This window comes from Corvus cornix, chromosome Z (genome assembly GCF_000738735.6).
Source record: "Corvus cornix cornix isolate S_Up_H32 chromosome Z, ASM73873v5, whole genome shotgun sequence".
Classification (NCBI taxonomy): Eukaryota; Metazoa; Chordata; class Aves; order Passeriformes; family Corvidae; genus Corvus; species Corvus cornix.
Window position 1 is genome coordinate 41934985 of NC_046357.1, and position 17847 is coordinate 41952831.

Genomic DNA, 17847 nt, shown 5'->3' on the forward strand with positions numbered 1-17847 from the left:
AAAAATTAGTACAGTGGGTGAAAGTCCAAGAGACTGGACTCTATGTCATGGAACCTTCAGAGTGGAGACATTAAGTCCATACTGGCAAAGGCCTTAGGTTAAATTCACTTTGCTAAAAGATACTCCAACAGGAGACAAGATGGAGAAACAACTGTCTTTATTACCACTCTGACAGGTGGCGAATTTCCCCGTAATTTCTGCTAACGCTCAGAGGTCTCCAGACATCTGAAGTTCTTTATGGCTACTTGTTGCAGAACCTGCTTGTTGATTACTGTTGAGATTTTTCAATGAATCTCTGAATTTTCCCCTTTGCAATGCGACATCTTAACGTTTCAATAAATAAAAGTGTAGCTGAGCTCCATCTTCCTGCAAGGGGAAATGCTGTGGTATTCCATGGCCTCCTACCATGGGATCATGGAGAGCGAGGCACGCCCCGTTCTCCCACTGATTCTGCATAAACGACAGCATTGCCCAGAGCTGGTGCTGCCAAAGAAAGGGAGATCAGGGCTTTCCTTCATGACCTCTTCATCTGAGTATGAAAGAGCTGGCAATACTCATAACTGTCCTTGGGTTCAGAGCACAGATCTGAAATTCATGCATATGTAAATATTACTCCTCTTACTCATCTCCTGCAAATCGTAAGTCACAGTAATGCAAAAAGCTATTTAAACTTTTAAAAAGTGCTTATGTTTATTAAATGTTATCTAAAATTTATTTTCTTTCAATATTTTGATCAATTTTATACAGAATTTGTGGGGCTTTTTAGCAGTAAGGCTTAGCTGCCAACACTGAGAATATGCAATAAGGGAAATTTCAAAGGTAACGTGAAGGTAAGTGAATTGCAATTAATATAAATAAAAATAATTTTTTTCAAGTGACATCCAAAAAGTTATGGTAAAAAAGACTGCTGGCTGGAAATGAGGAACAATTCTCTTGGAAAATGAAAGAGAGTTGGCAAAGCTATTAATTTCTCTTGGAAAAAGTAATCTGTGAGCAGTACTGCTATTTAGACTGTGGAGTTCTTATAAACCTGAATAGTAAAATCAAAGCCTCCTTCCCTTGACTTTTTCTTATTAAGAAACCTGTGTGTAAAGTCCTTAATTAAGTATTTAATACAATTAAGTTTATCATTAATGTAAACAATGATCACCAAAATCTTTTAAACATTTAGAATTGTTGGTAACTCAAAGTTGAGACATTCCTAGTAGGTTCTTTAGTCATTACCTGAAGCAATGACTTCTATAAAGTTTATTTTGATATCTAATAGAGAAGAAGAGCAGCTCAGTGGAAAGTGGTTTTGAATGTCGATGTTAAATACATCATGAAGGCTTGGATGTTTTTATACAGCTGACAGATTCCATTTTCAGGTTGAAATTTTACTACTGTTCTACTGGTCTGACATGATCTTTTCTGACTAGCTCCTGTGATGCAAAACTTCCCATCAGACAAACTCCTGTGACTGAGTGGGTAACTTTACAATACACACTTGACAACTGAAAAGGAAGTGGAGGGCAGGTCTAAATGAGAGAAAGAAAAGCCCCAGGACCAATGCAGGAATCTGTGTGGGCTTAGTAGCTTTTAGTAAAATTCCAGGTTCCACCAGTATTTCTGTCATGCCCTTTCTAAGCACATTCTCATTTTCCTCTGGCTGGAACAGCAGCAGCAGCTCTTTTCCAAAAGCAACGATTCCATGGTTCACACAGACATTTTTATATAATTGGTATCATGGCAGTTTTAAGCAGATAAAATCTTAGTGTAGTAATACCTGCAGATCTTAAAACTCTTTTCTTTTTAATTGTAAAGCAATTCATTCTTACACACCTAAGCACATGGGGTAAAAATGGCAGAATAGCAGATAAACAACAATATTTCTGAAATAAAATGCAGGTTTGTGTAATCAACCTGAACATTGAAGAAAATGCTTTTAATACCTTAATACACAAAACATTTTGAAAAGTACACACACACAAAGCACACATGGAAATAATTCACTTTTGTCATTTATGGAATTCAGTGGCTTTCAGAATTCAAGTATTTCCTTAAAGACTTCTTGGAACAAAACATTTCCATGTGTAACTGAAGTATAATACACTGACTGATAGAAAATTTCAAGCACAGAATAAAAGCTGGGAGCGAAGTATTCCTGAATTTTGGTTCCAGCAAGATGTGCAATTTTGGTTTGGATGGAGCTCCTTGTAAATGTATGTATTTCCTTATGCTTCCACAGGGCCTGCTACTGTATAAAGATGGCATCTGAGCTGGGTCTCTAATGAAATCCCTCCATGAGCCAACACTGAGCACACAATCTGGCACACAATGAAATACCAATCATCAGTCATTGCAGGAAGTTACAGCCTGAATCACCCCTGAGCAAAGTGTACAGGGAAACAAAAAAGCAAAACTTTTTTTTTTTTTGCAAGATTCAGCAGTTTATACCAACTACACTAATACGATGTTTGTACATCTTTCCTTTGGTGACATGTCTAAAGAAGTGAAGGAACTCCTTCATGCTGCCTGATGCTCCTTCTTCTCATGTTTCTCCTTCAAAAATACCTTCCTTATCAAAATTTGGACATTGGAAAGCCGGACAGATACACATTAAGGTCTTAATTCTTTCACATCCCAGGAATTAAGAAGCCAACACCTTACTATATGCCTGCAAATAAGAGATGCTACTTTTCTTGCCCATAATATGTAAACCTGAATTACATCACAGGCTTTTGGTTCCCTGCTCCATGAAGTCAGTGCTATTCAGTTCAACCCCAAAGGAACAGAATCCCAGAATCAGTGAAGAGGAAGATTTTAAATCAAAGATTGAAGTCTTCAGACAGGACACCCTTTAAAGAGTATTGATGAACAGCGTAAAGGGCACAGTGTAGTGTCCCACACTCCACCCTCACCTTCCACTCTAGAGTTCAGTGGCATTCCTCACACCAAATGCCCCATACTCACAAAATGAGGAGGGAAAATATTTCATAACCAACTCCTGCATAAATTAGAAAGGCATGCAAAAAGTCTCAGTAGACCAGAAACCCTACCAAAACCACAGGCATTGCAGCAGACTGCAATCTCATCAATTATTAACCTAAGTAGGAAAAACAACTGCTTCACACATTACCCTTAGAAAAAAAAATTAAATATTTCTATATATTTAAACTGCAAGAAACATTTCCTCAGATGACTGTCTAGACTACTGTGATAAGCTGAGTTCACAATAAACTAAAAACCCAGCCAGCTACTATTTACTAGAGTTCTGTCTCTGTAGAGGCAGAAGCACAGTTTCTGTTCTTCAGATCTTTTGGGTTTGTTCAGCAAAACCGGAGGGCTTTAAGAGATTTACCTCTTGGGCTTATACAAGATTTTCAGGGAGACATTATACAGCTAAGTATCTTTTAATATAAGAAAATATAAGAAAGAAGATAATTAAGAGAATTTATATATCCTCTCACTACAGAAACAATCCTGTTTCTCATATAGCAAGTTATTAGTCTGAGGTGGAATAAACCAGTTTAGTTTTGACACTCCATGATTTTGCAACCCTGGATGCAATGTGCTCCTTACTGGCTTCAGTAAACTACCCCTGATAATACCTGGATTACTCTTTTCCATATATTTTTATTATAGCAACTATAGCTTTTAAGGCACTGCACAATTAATGCTTATGAAGACAGATACAGTTGAAAATTTAAAGCGGATCCAATTTACAGAATTTTAAGCCTTAATACTTAATTCATTTTAAATTGAACAATGGTTTAGAATCAAACATTTTCTTTGGTTAATAACTGTCATGCCATACTTCACTGTCAGAACTGTTCCCTGTGAGGCTGCTGAGGCCCTGGCACAGGGTGCCCAGAGAAGCTGTGGCTGCCCCATCCCTGGAAGTGTCCAAGGCCAGGCTGGATTTGGAGCAACCTTGGAACATGTCCCCCGTTACGGGGGGAGCTGGAGCAAGATGATCTTTGAAGACTCTTCCAGCTCAAATCATTCTGTGATTTTATAAATCCATGATCTTCCAGCGTTGGGGAAGATGAAACAGGAAAGCCTTATAAATATGATTGCTTGACAAAAGATTTTGGGAATATGAAAACTACAGGCAACATCGACAGTAACCTACATTCCAGTTTCCCTTTTTTAGCTCTCATAGATGTCGTTTAGGTACCAAAACCAAGATATCTATATTTAACTGCAAACACTGGTTCTCAACCTGAATTCTGTTCCTAATCAGAACTCCCCAGTAGCTTCTCTGGGGTTTCCGCCAGACTTAGCAGTGCAGGAGTAAACCCCCCCGAAAAATCTGCTTTCATTGGTTTCAGCTGCTGCCCTGGGAACTGCAGAGGCAGAGGACAAACATCTCCGTGCCAGCAGGAGACAGAGTGATGATCACAGCACCCTACCAGGCTGGTGAGGGGCATTCCAGGAGGGGAACAAAGCTGTATTTTCATTTTAATTTTGTAGACCTATTTTAAAGGCATAAAATTTCTGCATTTAATTCTAATACAAAGTGCAACAACCCCACTTCTGTAACACTTTAGCACTTGCCTGTCCTATGCTGGAACAAACAGAGAAGTTGTGAGGATTTCAAGTGCTTCAAAAGCAGCAAAGCTGCTGCATTGAAGGATTTTTACCTTTTTCTTTTGCTGGTGCCAAAGAAACAGAGTGTCATTCAAATACTGGGGTTTAAGTAAAAAATAAAAGAGGAGAGTAACTGACTTCTCACACTACTTTCTTCATCACTACTGCAATCAGCATGATTAGCATTACCCATGTAACCTTTGAAACTGCTAAAAATGTGAAATCTCTCCAGACCTAGAAGACAGAAATTTTCCAAAACCCTGCTAACAACAAGGAAACATATACTCTGTAGGCACCTTATGGGTTTTTAGTGCTTTAGGTAGACATTTGCCTTTGAAAACCTTGTTTTTGGAGATAATGGTGGATGGCAAAAGCAGGGAATGTAGTGCCAGAACCCTGTAACTCCACCAGGTACTGACATTTGAGAGCATGAAAGCAGCTTTCTGAACCTGCCCTGCTGTAATCCATCAGGGGTTGATGTGGGCCAGTATCTACAGGTCAGAACCTGTAACAGAAAAAGGAGCTTGCTGAGCAGGGACTGCACTTAAATGTGACACCTCTAGCCTCAAAAAAACCTCCCAAAATATCTAACCGGTTCTTCCAACACAGATAATCTGACCTGCTGTCCTGAATCAGGTACCTACCTGTCTGATAAAGCTTTGCCTCTTACTGCTGCAGGTATTTGGAATTGTTATCCCTTATTATCTCCAAGAGAAATCAAAGGTGTGCTTTCTTATTCTAAACTGAACCTTCTTTTGTTAAAAACAACATGACCATTGTGGCATTTTGCTTGTAATCAGCTTTCCACTAAGTGTCAGAAAAGCTGACAGAAATGCTTTCTAACAAAAAATTTAAGAGGTGGAAGTAGACAAGAATGGTGAAAATTGCAAATTTTAGGAAGATTCACAATCTACAGTTTTAAACTACTGCTGACTTATTTTTAGTTCATTTTATTAAACTAAACTTAATTTAGACTTAAAGTTGATGATTTAACACTTGTATTTACCTCAGTGACCGTGAACATCCCCTGTGAACTGACCTGTGTACTTTTGAGCATGCTACAATAAACTAATTAGTTTTTTCTTCACTCAACAGGCCTTGCACACCTCCTTTATGAACCAGCAGAAAATATCCCAAGACCACATGCTCCACTTCTCAAAGGCTAAAATTGGACTGAAGATGAATTAAACTAATGTTTATAGCAGGTCAGTCTTTCATTTACTGTACACTGAAAGAAAAGCAGCAGGAAGATCATAAAAAAACCTCTGTTCTGGCTCAGGATGATAGCAGCCATTAATAAAGGAAAAAAACCCAACCCCACAGCAAAATTAAAAAGTTACCTTCCCAAGACTCCCACAAAAAGAGAAGAAGTTGTTGATCAAAAAAACATTTTTGATTTAAGCACCTGAACAAAGTTTGGGGGAAACAGAAGTAAACCAGATGAGAAGAACAGGTTGCTTTATTGCCACCTGTGCAGCAAAAAACCACAGCTGGCAAAGGGGAAACCTCTGGAACATGACCTGTCACAGTTTCCATGGCAAGATGTTCTCTTGCTCATTTAGACCTGATCACTGTCACTTAAACACACCAAGCATCTTCAGCAACACTACACACTAAATATATATATTTCTTCTTAATAAAAAAAGTGTATTAGAGAAGTATTGACTCCTATATAAATCTCTGACAGTTTGCTATACTAGCCTGATTTTAACTGCATGTATTATCCCCCAAACATCTTTTTATCCTCCATGCCTATCAGCTGCTTCAGCATGCATCCACTTCAGTTCTGTATTCTTTACTCTTTAGCCTCAGTTACCATACACTAACAGCATTTTAACTGAGGATGCTTTTTGCTTCCTCCTACTTGTTTCTCTGTGCTGTTGATAAGCTTCTCCATCCACTTCCCAGCCTGAAGAAAAAACCCTTTTTCTCATTTAATATTCATAGAATCTTAGTCTCACAGAATGGTTTGGGTTGGAAGGGACCCTAAAGGTCAGCTCGTTCCAATCCCCTGTAATAGGCAGGGACAACTTCCACTATCCCAGGTTGCTCCAAGCCCCAGTGTCCAACCTGGCCTTGGACACTTCCAGGGATCCAGGGGCAGCCACAGCTTCTCTAGACAACCTCTGCCAGGAATTCATCTCCCTCAAAGGGAAGAATTTCTTCCCAGTATCTCATATCTAATCCTGCCTTGTGTCAGTTTAAAGCCATCACCCCTTATCCTATCCCTACCTGCCCTTGTAATCCCTCTCCAGATCTGTTGTAGGCCCCCTTTAGCTATTGGAAAGCTGCTATTCAAATACTGTATTTCCTTATTTTTCCCTGTTTCTTACCTGTCAAAGCTTGATAGCTTTACCTGAAATCCTCTTCCCTCTTCAAAAGGATGCTCTTCCTAAGCTACAAATTTCTACTCATTCCAAACCCTTTTGCTTCCATTATGAGCCACTTAACTACAGGGTAAGAACTCGTCTTTCTCCCTCTATATGGGATGAAGGCAAACTTAGATCAGTGACAGGATTTGCCTTTCCCACTTCCTCCTCCCTTTAACCCATGATAAAGAAGGAAGAAAACATCCCTGCATTTCCACAGCTTCATATCTCTAAAGACTATTAATTTTAAAAAATGCACAGGCCATGAGCACTAATACAAGTATCATTCAGAGTGTTGAGAAACCAGAGGAATTGGTCATGCTAGAAAAAAAAGTTGTTCTTATGTGTACAACTAAGAATGAGGCCTCTTATTCTGTTGCTTTTTCTTTTTTCTAGTCTTTTCACTGAGGAAAACTTAACTGCAGAAATTTCAACCTTCCCCTCCCCCCCCCCCCTTAAAAACACCACACAAAAAGCTTGGATCTTGTGTGCTTACAAATCAAAGACAAGCAGCTGACCAAAGACCAGGTTTGACGGGAAGTATAAGAGGTCAGTGTACATATCAGAAAAAGCAGGAGCTCCCAAACAGGTGTTGCTCTCTTTTTAGCCCAGCAGAAAGCCTCAAGTTAAATACTCTAATCATGCCAGTCATTATTTACTGCTCAGCCTCCTGTCTCCAGCCCGGAAATTAGTCTGCTCAGAGCCCAGATAGCTGAAAAAACAGCCACATTTTATCATACAGCTTGGGCTGGGAGGCCAAGCTGAAGGAAAGCTACAGATGTTCTATATTAGGAAGAAAATACCTAATTTTAAAGAACTTAAATTACAGAACAATAAAAAGTGTGCATTTAAAACACAATGATGTAAAAAAAATAACAAAACAACATCTCTTATAACTTTGATGTAATTTGCAAGGGAAGTTCCCGTATCCTTAAACTATACAATTTTACTTAAATAGTTATGAACTGCTGCTAAATTCAGTTTAAAATTAAACCACTGAGACACTTCTTGCTGTAAAATACTACAGGCAACTATGGTAACCAATAGATGAAGACATCACTGCACCCTGCTATTTATTGGAAAGCATAAACTATCACATTAAGAGCATAAATTACAAATTACTATCAAACTAAAGAAGGCATTTAAGGCAGCTCTTACAGTATTTTCATGTACTCCACCTCATGTAAAGCATAAACAAAATTAGCTCTTAGATACTTTTTATAGTCCTTATGAAGATATACTATAGGAGTCATCTTTCTTTAACTGAATAACAGTAAAATAAATTAGTAACTTCTTTATTTGAAGATGAGAAAGTCTATGCAACACCAAGATCAGGCAAAATTGTACTTTTCCCTGTCAAAGTTGTAAAAGCATACTATATTACATTAAATACATTAAATAGTTATTATATATGCAATTATGTATGCTAGATATATGCTGTATTTTATTGACAGTGACAGAAGCAAATTTGGCTTGCTACATCCAATTTCAAGCAATAAAATGTAGATCTTTAACTGAAATAACTCAATTTTCAAATGCCCACTTAACACAGATGAAGTCTTGCAGAACAAGAGCACTCTACAGAAAACTGAAAATCTAAGACTTTCAAGGGCAGCTGGGAAATATGGATGTCAAAACACTGATGGTTAAATTCTTGTACAGGGCTTTAGTTCTGCAGCTAAAAACTTCACAATGAATGGTAAGAAAGAAAACCAAAACCCTTTTATCATCATAAAAGTTAAGCTGCAACACCCACATGTGCTAGAATCTTTTAAACTTTGAAGGTCAAACTATCTAAAGTATAAAAATCATTACTAAAAACTCTGAGCCATCATCACAGCTGGAGTCTGTCATATGCATTAACAAGATTCAACAGCCCTGAATCTAGTCAGAAAACAGAAGCAAATCTTAACTAGGAATGATTTATTTTATCTGGGACAAAAAGCAAGCTTACCAAGTTGTCTGACAAGAAATAAAAAGCAAGTCTGAATGCAATCAACTGAATTAAAAAAAAAAAAAAAAAAAGAAAGAAATAATTTTGATTATTGCAATTCTATCATGCCATAGTTCAGCTGTAACTATAATCCATCTTGGACACATAGCCCAGATTGCAGAATTTGTGATTAAGATCCATCAGAAGTGAGTCTCAAACTATAAATTAACCTAACATTGTCCAATCCCTTGAAAATCCATTCTAAACAGAGAGACTTAGTAGTCTCTGATTTTCGACAGGTATACATTCTGAATAGGCATATCTCTGAATGGATATAAAATGGCTGTAAGTATTAAAATTTTTTTCTTCATATTTCTCCACTAACCAAACTATATAGGATCTGAGTCCTTGTGCTTGCTTCATAAGGAGCAACTACAGAGAATGGAGTAAACAGAAAACTGTAAATCAGGTTTTAAGAATGAAAACAACAACCAGCTAGAGACAAACAAACTGATCCTTTATATTCATCTCATGCTTGTGATACCTAGTGGGTATATAAAATATCCTGGAATAGCAAATAGAAACTCCTGCTTTGTCAGTGTTTGGGTTTTTATTTCCTTTACCTCTGTGAAAATTATTTCCATTTCACAGTTAACAAATGTAAAAAAAAAAAAAAAAAAAATTAAAAAACGTAGAAAAAGGTGCAAGATATTGCCCCAATTTATACAAAGCTCTGAGCATTTTAGAGCTGAATTCGAAAAAGGGAGTTCCACAGGATTCCCTTTGGCAGCCATTTCTAAGCACAGGAATGACAAGGAGGTGTGTGGGCTGCCTCAGGGTGAGTGCAGCATTAACCACAGGGATGTGGTCCTGAACCTCCCTTTGGCACTTCAGGTACTGCATCAGAGTATTGTGTCCAGTCCTGGACTCCCAACACATGAAAATGATGGGCACGCTGGACAAAGTCCATAGGAGAGCCACCAAATATGCCAGGGACAGAGAAAACTTGCTCTTTGTGGAGGAACCTGAGTTCATCCAGCCTTAAGGAGTTTTTTTTAAGGTTTCAAGGGGACTTTACTGCTGTTTATAACCGTCTGTTCAGCAGATTTCTAAGTTAAGCCATCTCTAAGATGCATTCTGGAATAAGAATGGGCTTAGGAACTGATTCCTGTACTATAGTAATTGGTTATTTTTTCAGTCCTTCTCTGACTTGCTCCTAACTAACCAGAGCAAATTACTTCCCAAGTTCCTCTCACGAAAGAGGTATTATACAGAAAAAAAATCCTTCAGTCGTCTAGACTTACACAATCCTAACACCACCAGTAATTTTGCTGGATTGTTATTTCACAGAGCTGAAAGCAAAAGACAGCTAATCTTTTAACTATCATATGAACAAAATATGCAACCTAAATTAGCTGAAATTCCTACCAATTAGGCTTCGCACTTGTCAATTTTTAATGCATCTGGCAAACAAAAAAAAAGGAAGACACTTTCTAAAATTACAAAAAATAATTGGCTTATTGAAAGTTTACTGGCTCAGCCAAAAATCTACACAGCATAAAACATGTACACACAGCATTTTTTGTATACACCTACTCACAGTTTCCCTACTTAAATTTCTTTTACCTCTTTGGCACTGAGGGCCAGTGAAGCCGTAGACACAAGCACAGCGATTGGGTCCAACACACCGTCCTCCATTCTGACAGCCACTTTCACAGAGAGCTTCAATCAACAAAAAACAAACAAACAAAAAGTTTTAAAATGTCATGGCGGTGATATTTCCAAGATTAATATATGCAGCATTTAAAAAAATATTTGTTTTTCTCCCACTGCTCTAAGCCTTTCTAGGCCTGAAGATGAAGCTGATCTCTCTCCTACCATCTCCATCAGGAAGGGCTGTGCAAATCAAATTCCATTAATACCTGCTGATGCTAACTGCAAACAGCTGCTTAGCACAGATTCAGCACAGATTAATAGCAGATGTTTAACCTCAGTATATTTTAATCTGCTGTGCAGCTTTAGTCACTAATCATGAGAACTTATATCCCTCACTGAAGTTAGCTATCTATCAAACCTCAACTATTTTCACAGGGGTTTTGGGCATATTAAGTTGTGTCATTCAGTCACAAGAGCAACAAACCTTTCAGGAAGAGAAAGGGGCCCAAGAGACAGATAATCATCTCTCAGAGTTGGTACTGCTGGAAGAAGGAGTGATATTTAGAGGCAAGGGAAAATAATTACCCACTTAACTCATCTTTTAAGTACCTGGAAAAACAATGTTTCTTTAAAGATTCCAACAAAAATTAAAATTTTTGTGGGGAGGGAGGAAGCTGGGGGATGAAAGGGTTATAAATCCACAGTATATTTATATGAAGAAGATACTTCATTGTCATGGGACTTCAGAGCACCCACTCATACTCTTTACCAATGGTCTGAATCAAGAACAAAGCTTTCTGCCAAACCACTGAATTGTCTCATTGCAAAAGGAAGACAGTTCTTCAGAGAGGCTGCAAAACACCTTAAAAGAGTGCCTTAACTAACTAATTTTATCTATTTTCAAGCTCATTGTTTCAAAATTGTCCAAAATTAGCCCATGATCCAAATCAAAGCATTACAGCTTACAGCACAGTCACAAAACCTCTAAAACTTTAAATTTTTTGGTCTAGAAGTCCTTAGGCTGCCTTCCTACATGTCTCCTCAGTTTGAATGTGGCATTTGTAACACATTTAAATATCCAAAAGAATATTAGCAAAAGAACATCAGAAACCTAGAGAAGGTAATCATTTCAAACTGGAAAAAGGTACACATGCCTCCTGTATCATACTGGGGAGCATAAAATATATTGCTTTGTGGAAATGTGATAAAGCCTTACTTCTTACCAAGAACCAGCAAACAGAATTACCTTTTACTGAGAATGCACACATAAAATGAAGATATTTTGCTGCATGTGTTGCATCACTGAATTAATGAACAATAACACTTCAGCAAGACAATTAATTTAATTACATACAATTAAATTTTTCTAAATAGAAATAAAAACATATTTACATTGTTACAACTCTCTAGAAGACAGATATTCAATCTTGCTTGAAATTGTAACTCTCCTATACACTGAAACCAATCTCCAGAGTTTGTTCAGATTTTTCTGGATTGCTTCAGGGTCACCACTTGAAAATGCAATCATCTTTTCACCTGTTCACTGGAAATTTGCCTCATCTCAGAGCATTCAGGTGTTGACCCAATACTTTAACAAAAGCAGGAAGGGACCAGCAACTCTTAATAGCAAATTTCATTGACTAGGGTCACAGTTTAGGATTACAACTATTTGCTAAAATTTTAGAGAGTTTTATCCAGTTAAAGCAAGAACAAGACTGTTTTTCAGCATTTACAAAAATGACTAAGGCAAAAAAAATTATCTTCCACAATATTCAGTCTGTCTGGTCTTTGCATAGCTGCCCTCTGTTTGTCTCTAGTTCTTTCAGACTACTTTATGCAATTAATTTCTCTGTTAATTAGTAGTCAGCTGGCCTCAGAGTACGCTTTGAGTCTTTCTTCATCCCTGCAGCCTTTAGGGACTTTTACTGTTTGCTAAATGTCTACAGCTTGTAAACACTGTGCTGTTACAGGTAAAGCTAGGCAAATAATTGACTTTCTAGCTTGTCTGCCAACCCAAGAAGGCATCCAATAGCTTGAACCATATTTAATTCTTTTTTCCTTAGACAACTAGAAAACAGAAAACGTGCTTCAACCCAGCAGTGAGACTATTGTTCTGAGGTAGAGAAAACTTTGTTAAAGAGAATGAAAATTAGTGAACATCTGGTATGAAGAGTGGGATGTACAGTGATGTTGCTCCCCAAGGGTTTTCCAAAACTGCTTGGTGAATCCGATCTGTAATTTGAATTTTAGAGAATACAAATGCACTTGGTGCACAAACCAACTGCTAGCTAAACGCCATACGCCAAACTCAGCATTTCTTTCAGGTGTTTCACTGCTTTTCAGAAAACTGGCTGCTTCACCTTCCTCCTCTAAGTAAAGGAAGAGGTTCAGCTGGCAGAACTCCCGTGGCTTTGCTTTGAAAAGGGACAGAGCAGTGACTTACGCTGCTCACAGTGGGCCCCAGAGAAGCCCTTCTGGCACTGGCACTGCTCGTCCACGCACGTCCCGCCATTCCTGCAGCTGATACTGCACTGCTGTGCTGCAGAGAGACACCCAAAATCAGCCAAAAACACACAGTGGGCAGCAAACAGGCACAAAAGAATGAGTTGTTACGGTCTTTGAAATGGGATCTGAATTATGAGCTTTGTACCATATAGGCTATATATTTTAACTGTAGACTCATGGAGATGTTTTCTCGAGCTTTGCACGACTGCTATGTAGCAACTCAGAACTTTTCATTACATTGGAGACGGTACAATCTTAATTTCTTAACAAACTGGACTCAATGAAAATGTAAATACCACACACATTCATTTGTAAACTTCTTTTCTCTTTAAGCACATTTTATTTAAATTTGCCACACAGAATAAACAGGCACATGTGGTATAACAAATTTGATCAAGAACTTGAGATATTTTACTTAAGCATAATTTACATTTATGTATGCAGTAATGACAAGTTATTTTTAAAGAAGTTGGCATTTTTTCCACTGAAACTTAAAGAGAATGACTTTAAATGAAATCTCTAATGAAAACACAGTAAGTCCTTACCAGGTTTTGATCCACATGTAGGTGATATCTGCCCACTGGCACAAGTGCACATGTTAGGACGGGAACAAAATCCATCGCCACAGCTATTTCTGCAAATTGCTGAGGAGCAACACAGAAAGACAGTGACAGGGATTAACAGCAACCTGAATCTTAAACTGCAACACTTGAAAACTCACTTCATTGGGACAGCTATTATATGTGCAAAGGTAATTTTAAGTTAAATAAAGCAAACTGAATTTTGGCATGATCAGTATCTCTTGACAAATCTGAAGAGAGTCAGAATCAAATCAAGCACATACTCAAACACTGATCTGACCACTGGAACCAGGTAATCAACTCATTCCCTAATAAGAAATACCAGCCAATTATGCAAGCAATGTAAAATTATTAAAAATAGGTCTTTTAGACCACAAGGCTTGTGGAAAACATTACCAACAGTCCAAGATTTGAAGGAATATAAACAATGCCAATTCATGCTATGGGCTTCACTCTTAAAATCACCATTTTAAAGGCATTTTAGGGTCTTTTTTTTTTTCCCCTAACATTATCCACTCTTTACCCAATGAAGTTTTGTGTGAAGTCAATGTCCAAATGCTGGACCTCGCAGATTTTGTGTTGTTTCCCTAATCATAGTTTTCTGTACACAGGTAGTCTCACACTTTTATTTAGAAACTAACTATAAAAACCCCAGGAAAGCCTGTCTACCCCATATGTGTGTGTCATGTGCCTGATGTTGTGCCATCCTCCTGATGTCCCAAAGTCCTTCCTTCCCTTCTCACTCACCATCCAGCACAGCTCCATTGCAAAAAGTAGTGACAGAACCACAAAAAAAGAGCTAAAAGGCTAAAGACAGATTCTAAAGCAGATCCAAATTAATACATCAAATTAATCTGCTCAACTAGCAAATTAATCAAAAGACAGCCTGAAGGAGTAAGAGCCACTATAGCACAATGCAGGAGGACTTCAAAAAGACACATATTGTGCAACAAACCACTTGTACAGCAAAAAAACCCCAAAACAAACAAAAAAACCTCCCCAAGAATCACAATTTCTTTGTAAATAAGCCTAGAGTTTTGTGAGAACCAAATAATCTGGCAGTACCTCTCCACTGAAGGACTACAACGGAACAAATACCTTCAGTACAACTCTTGCCAACACAACTCAAATGTAGATGTAGCATCATCTACATTTATCATTAAATTCCACTACAACTTTGCCTCAAATGTGAAGGCAGAAGAAATGAAAGAGTTTGTGGGATTTTGCTATTGGAAGTAGAGACACACCATGGACTGACTTGAAATACTTTTCCATGAGCAGAAGTAAAAGTGAGAAATAGGACTTGGATTTAGAGCACTTGACAAGCACAGGAAACAGGGCTGTTTTCATATATTCCTGTTCCATCCATCTTTATACAACACAGGTTAATCTCCTGATAAAGAAAGGTTTCTATTTAGCTCATTTTGTTACTTTATTATCTGTTCAGGAGTAATTTTTTTACCAGTTGAAAGCTGTAGACTTTCAGGCATATCCTAAATATACTTTCATCAGAACAGTTTATTCTACACAGCAAAAGAGTAAACCTAAGCAGACCTGTGGTTTTTAGATAAAAGTTCACTTTCAATCATAAATGTGCCACAGACCACCAACAACCACCATCACATCATCAACTGGAAACACTGTCAGGTCAGAATGGTTTCTTGTTGATCTACCACTGGCTCATAGATTTCTCCTCATAAAATAATACTTTAAGAACACCAGTTGCAATATGCATCAATTATAATCAGCACACCTACAAAAAGAAACCTGATAGCTTGTCCAGCATCCTGTGCAGGAGGTTCTGTCTAGATGAAGAACTCTAGCTAAAGGGAACATCGTCTCAACAGGCATTAAATGTGACCACAGAAATGTATACACTTAAACATTCACCAAAAAGAAAGCAACAGAAAAGTGTCACAGACAATATTATAGATGGTCTGCCAAAATTATTCACCCTCTAAACATCTTAGAAAGCTGCAATTAGACTCCAATAAGTAAACAGGAGCTAAAAACTGTCCTTTGTGCACATAAATAAATACATCAAAGATTATTCTGGCTGTGGACAGACCTGAGACCAAGGTGTTTAAGAGGCACTGAGAGTCACAATTTAATGATATCTTGTAAGGATTGCTGAAAGCCCCCAATAACATTTGAGCCAGACACATGGCTGAATCTGAAAAGCCTATCAACAGTGCAATAGGCAGCCTAAATCCTTCTTAAAGACTCTACTTTACATTAAGTAAGACAGTACTGAAAGAGTTTATGAATGTGAACAGAACATTTTGATGAAATCCTTTTATTCCACGGGGACATTGATAAAAGTATCTTCCTCTGAATGACACTGTTATCCTTTGCTGGGAAATTCTGGGTCAACTTTAGGTGAAAGTAAGTGATACATGGCACAGTTATCCCCAATATTAGCAAGACAAGTTTACTCATGTAAAACCAATAGATGTGAACAGGTGAGAGAGGTGTGGAATCCTAAAAAACAAAGCCACCAAAGGTCAAAAGTTTGGAAGACCTTGGCTTATCACCCTTTCCTTCCCTAGTTTCATCCTACATGTCGGCAGTTTATCAAATGGAGTATCACAAAAACCTCCACTGCTTACATAAAGAGCAGTGTGCTCTTGAACCTGAATTTTGAAGTTGAGCACACTTATTAACAAAACAGACAGTGACAGGGTAGAATGAGTGGAAACAAACTAAAAATTTAAGGTCTGAAGGAAGCATGTGTCTACTATCAGCTTTAATCTATGAGAAAGAAAATTAAACTTAATTTTCTATTTCATTGTAAACATCTCCTAAGACATCACCCCCAGTGAGCATATTCCCCACACACACAGCTTTTTTTCTTTTTTTTGCCATGCCATGTATCCTAAAAGTCACATTTGTCAGCACAGTACCTAACATGACCAGACAGTAGCCACGTCTACATGCCTGGCAGCTATTAATACACAACTAAAAATGACAGAGAAGAGAGATGTAAAGAAGCTTTCTGTTTGATTGTAATTCCAAGTTTCAGAGAACAAGATCTGATTTGCTTATATCAAGACCTTTGGCTTTTTTTTCCTCTGTTACTAGAGTTGAGTATTTGATTTGACAAAGTTTTTTTCCTTTTTCCTTTGTTGTCGTCAGTTTTCTCAAAAAACTAGGTGGTGACATGTCTCTTATAAACACACCAAGGCCATTGGGCAGCCCTTCAGTTACAAGGAATGTGGACATGTAAATCCATTATGGTTTTTTTTTTCCTTTTCTTATTTTTAAAAGTAAGGTGAAACACAGAACTGAATTGGCTTTTCTCATACTGAATGAATCAGTGACTCGTAGAAAAATATTTACTTTTATTGTTACCCCTTGAGCAGTAGAAGCTTGGAGTCACACTTACGAACAATGCACTGATTTCCTCCAGGAAGTGTCTTCCATCCAGGGCAACAGTAGGAACGAAATCTAGAGCCACACACATTTGGCCTGTGACACAGACAAAGCAGTAAATGTGTATGGGAAAATATGAACCACTCTAAAGAGAATTTAATGTTTTACATACACAGGTACAGGAAGAATCCAGCTGCATAAAACAAACAACAAAAAAGAGCATAGCAAAGTTGTCTACAAAAAAAAAAATCCTCCCCAAAGGAACAAAATCTTCCTCCAAGGCATTTTATTTTGGGTTAGTTCAACTGATTAGTATGAAGAGGAGAGATAAATGACGCAAGACCGGGCCACTATTCATCCTTGTTGCAACAACTGAGGATATGGAAGGGATGAGTTTGATTCTGGATTCATACAAAGTCTGAGAAACCTTGCTATAAAAACGGGCTCGATGCTGTCATCTCACACAGGACAGAAGAGATCCCTGCTCATAAAGACACATAACCTCAAAAAAGCAAGAAGTCCCCAAAACATCAGAAGAAGAAAACCAAACAGACTTTGCACCATTTCTTTGCAGAAGCCAAAAAAAAGTGAGTGTCAAAGTATCTCAGTATTGGAACGTGTTGGATCAAGGAGCCCAATGGGGTCAATTCGTTAGCTGTAACATAGCCCCACACAAATCCTGCTTTTAATTAAATCGCACTAATTAGGAGACCAGATTCCACAGGCAAGGACCAAACTCCCAGCTCAGCGAACCGTAAGTCCTCAGCCACACAAAGGGGCGGGAAGGGGAGCGGCGCCGGGGGCACACACGAAGACCACCGGCAAGGGGCTGTGGCTGGGGAGATGCCCGGGGGAGCGC

The 17847-nt window shown here is 38.1% G+C and overlaps 1 protein-coding gene across 3 annotated transcripts in view; it reads right to left on the reverse strand.

Moving 5' to 3' along the window:
- The window catches only part of FBN2 (fibrillin 2), a 119471-nt gene that overhangs the window by 100880 nt on the left and 744 nt on the right, over positions 1-17847 (reverse strand). For 2 of the 3 annotated variants that reach the window (XM_039567474.1, XM_039567473.1), the window contains exons 2-5: positions 17002-17084; positions 13581-13679; positions 12974-13069; positions 10501-10596 (exon numbers count right to left, since the gene is read on the reverse strand). In XM_039567474.1, the coding sequence (XP_039423408.1) occupies positions 10501-10596; positions 12974-13069; positions 13581-13679; positions 17002-17084 (374 nt within the window). The remainder of the gene's footprint in view (positions 1-10500; positions 10597-12973; positions 13070-13580; positions 13680-17001; positions 17085-17847) is intronic. The other variant, XM_039567475.1, reaches the window with a different exon arrangement.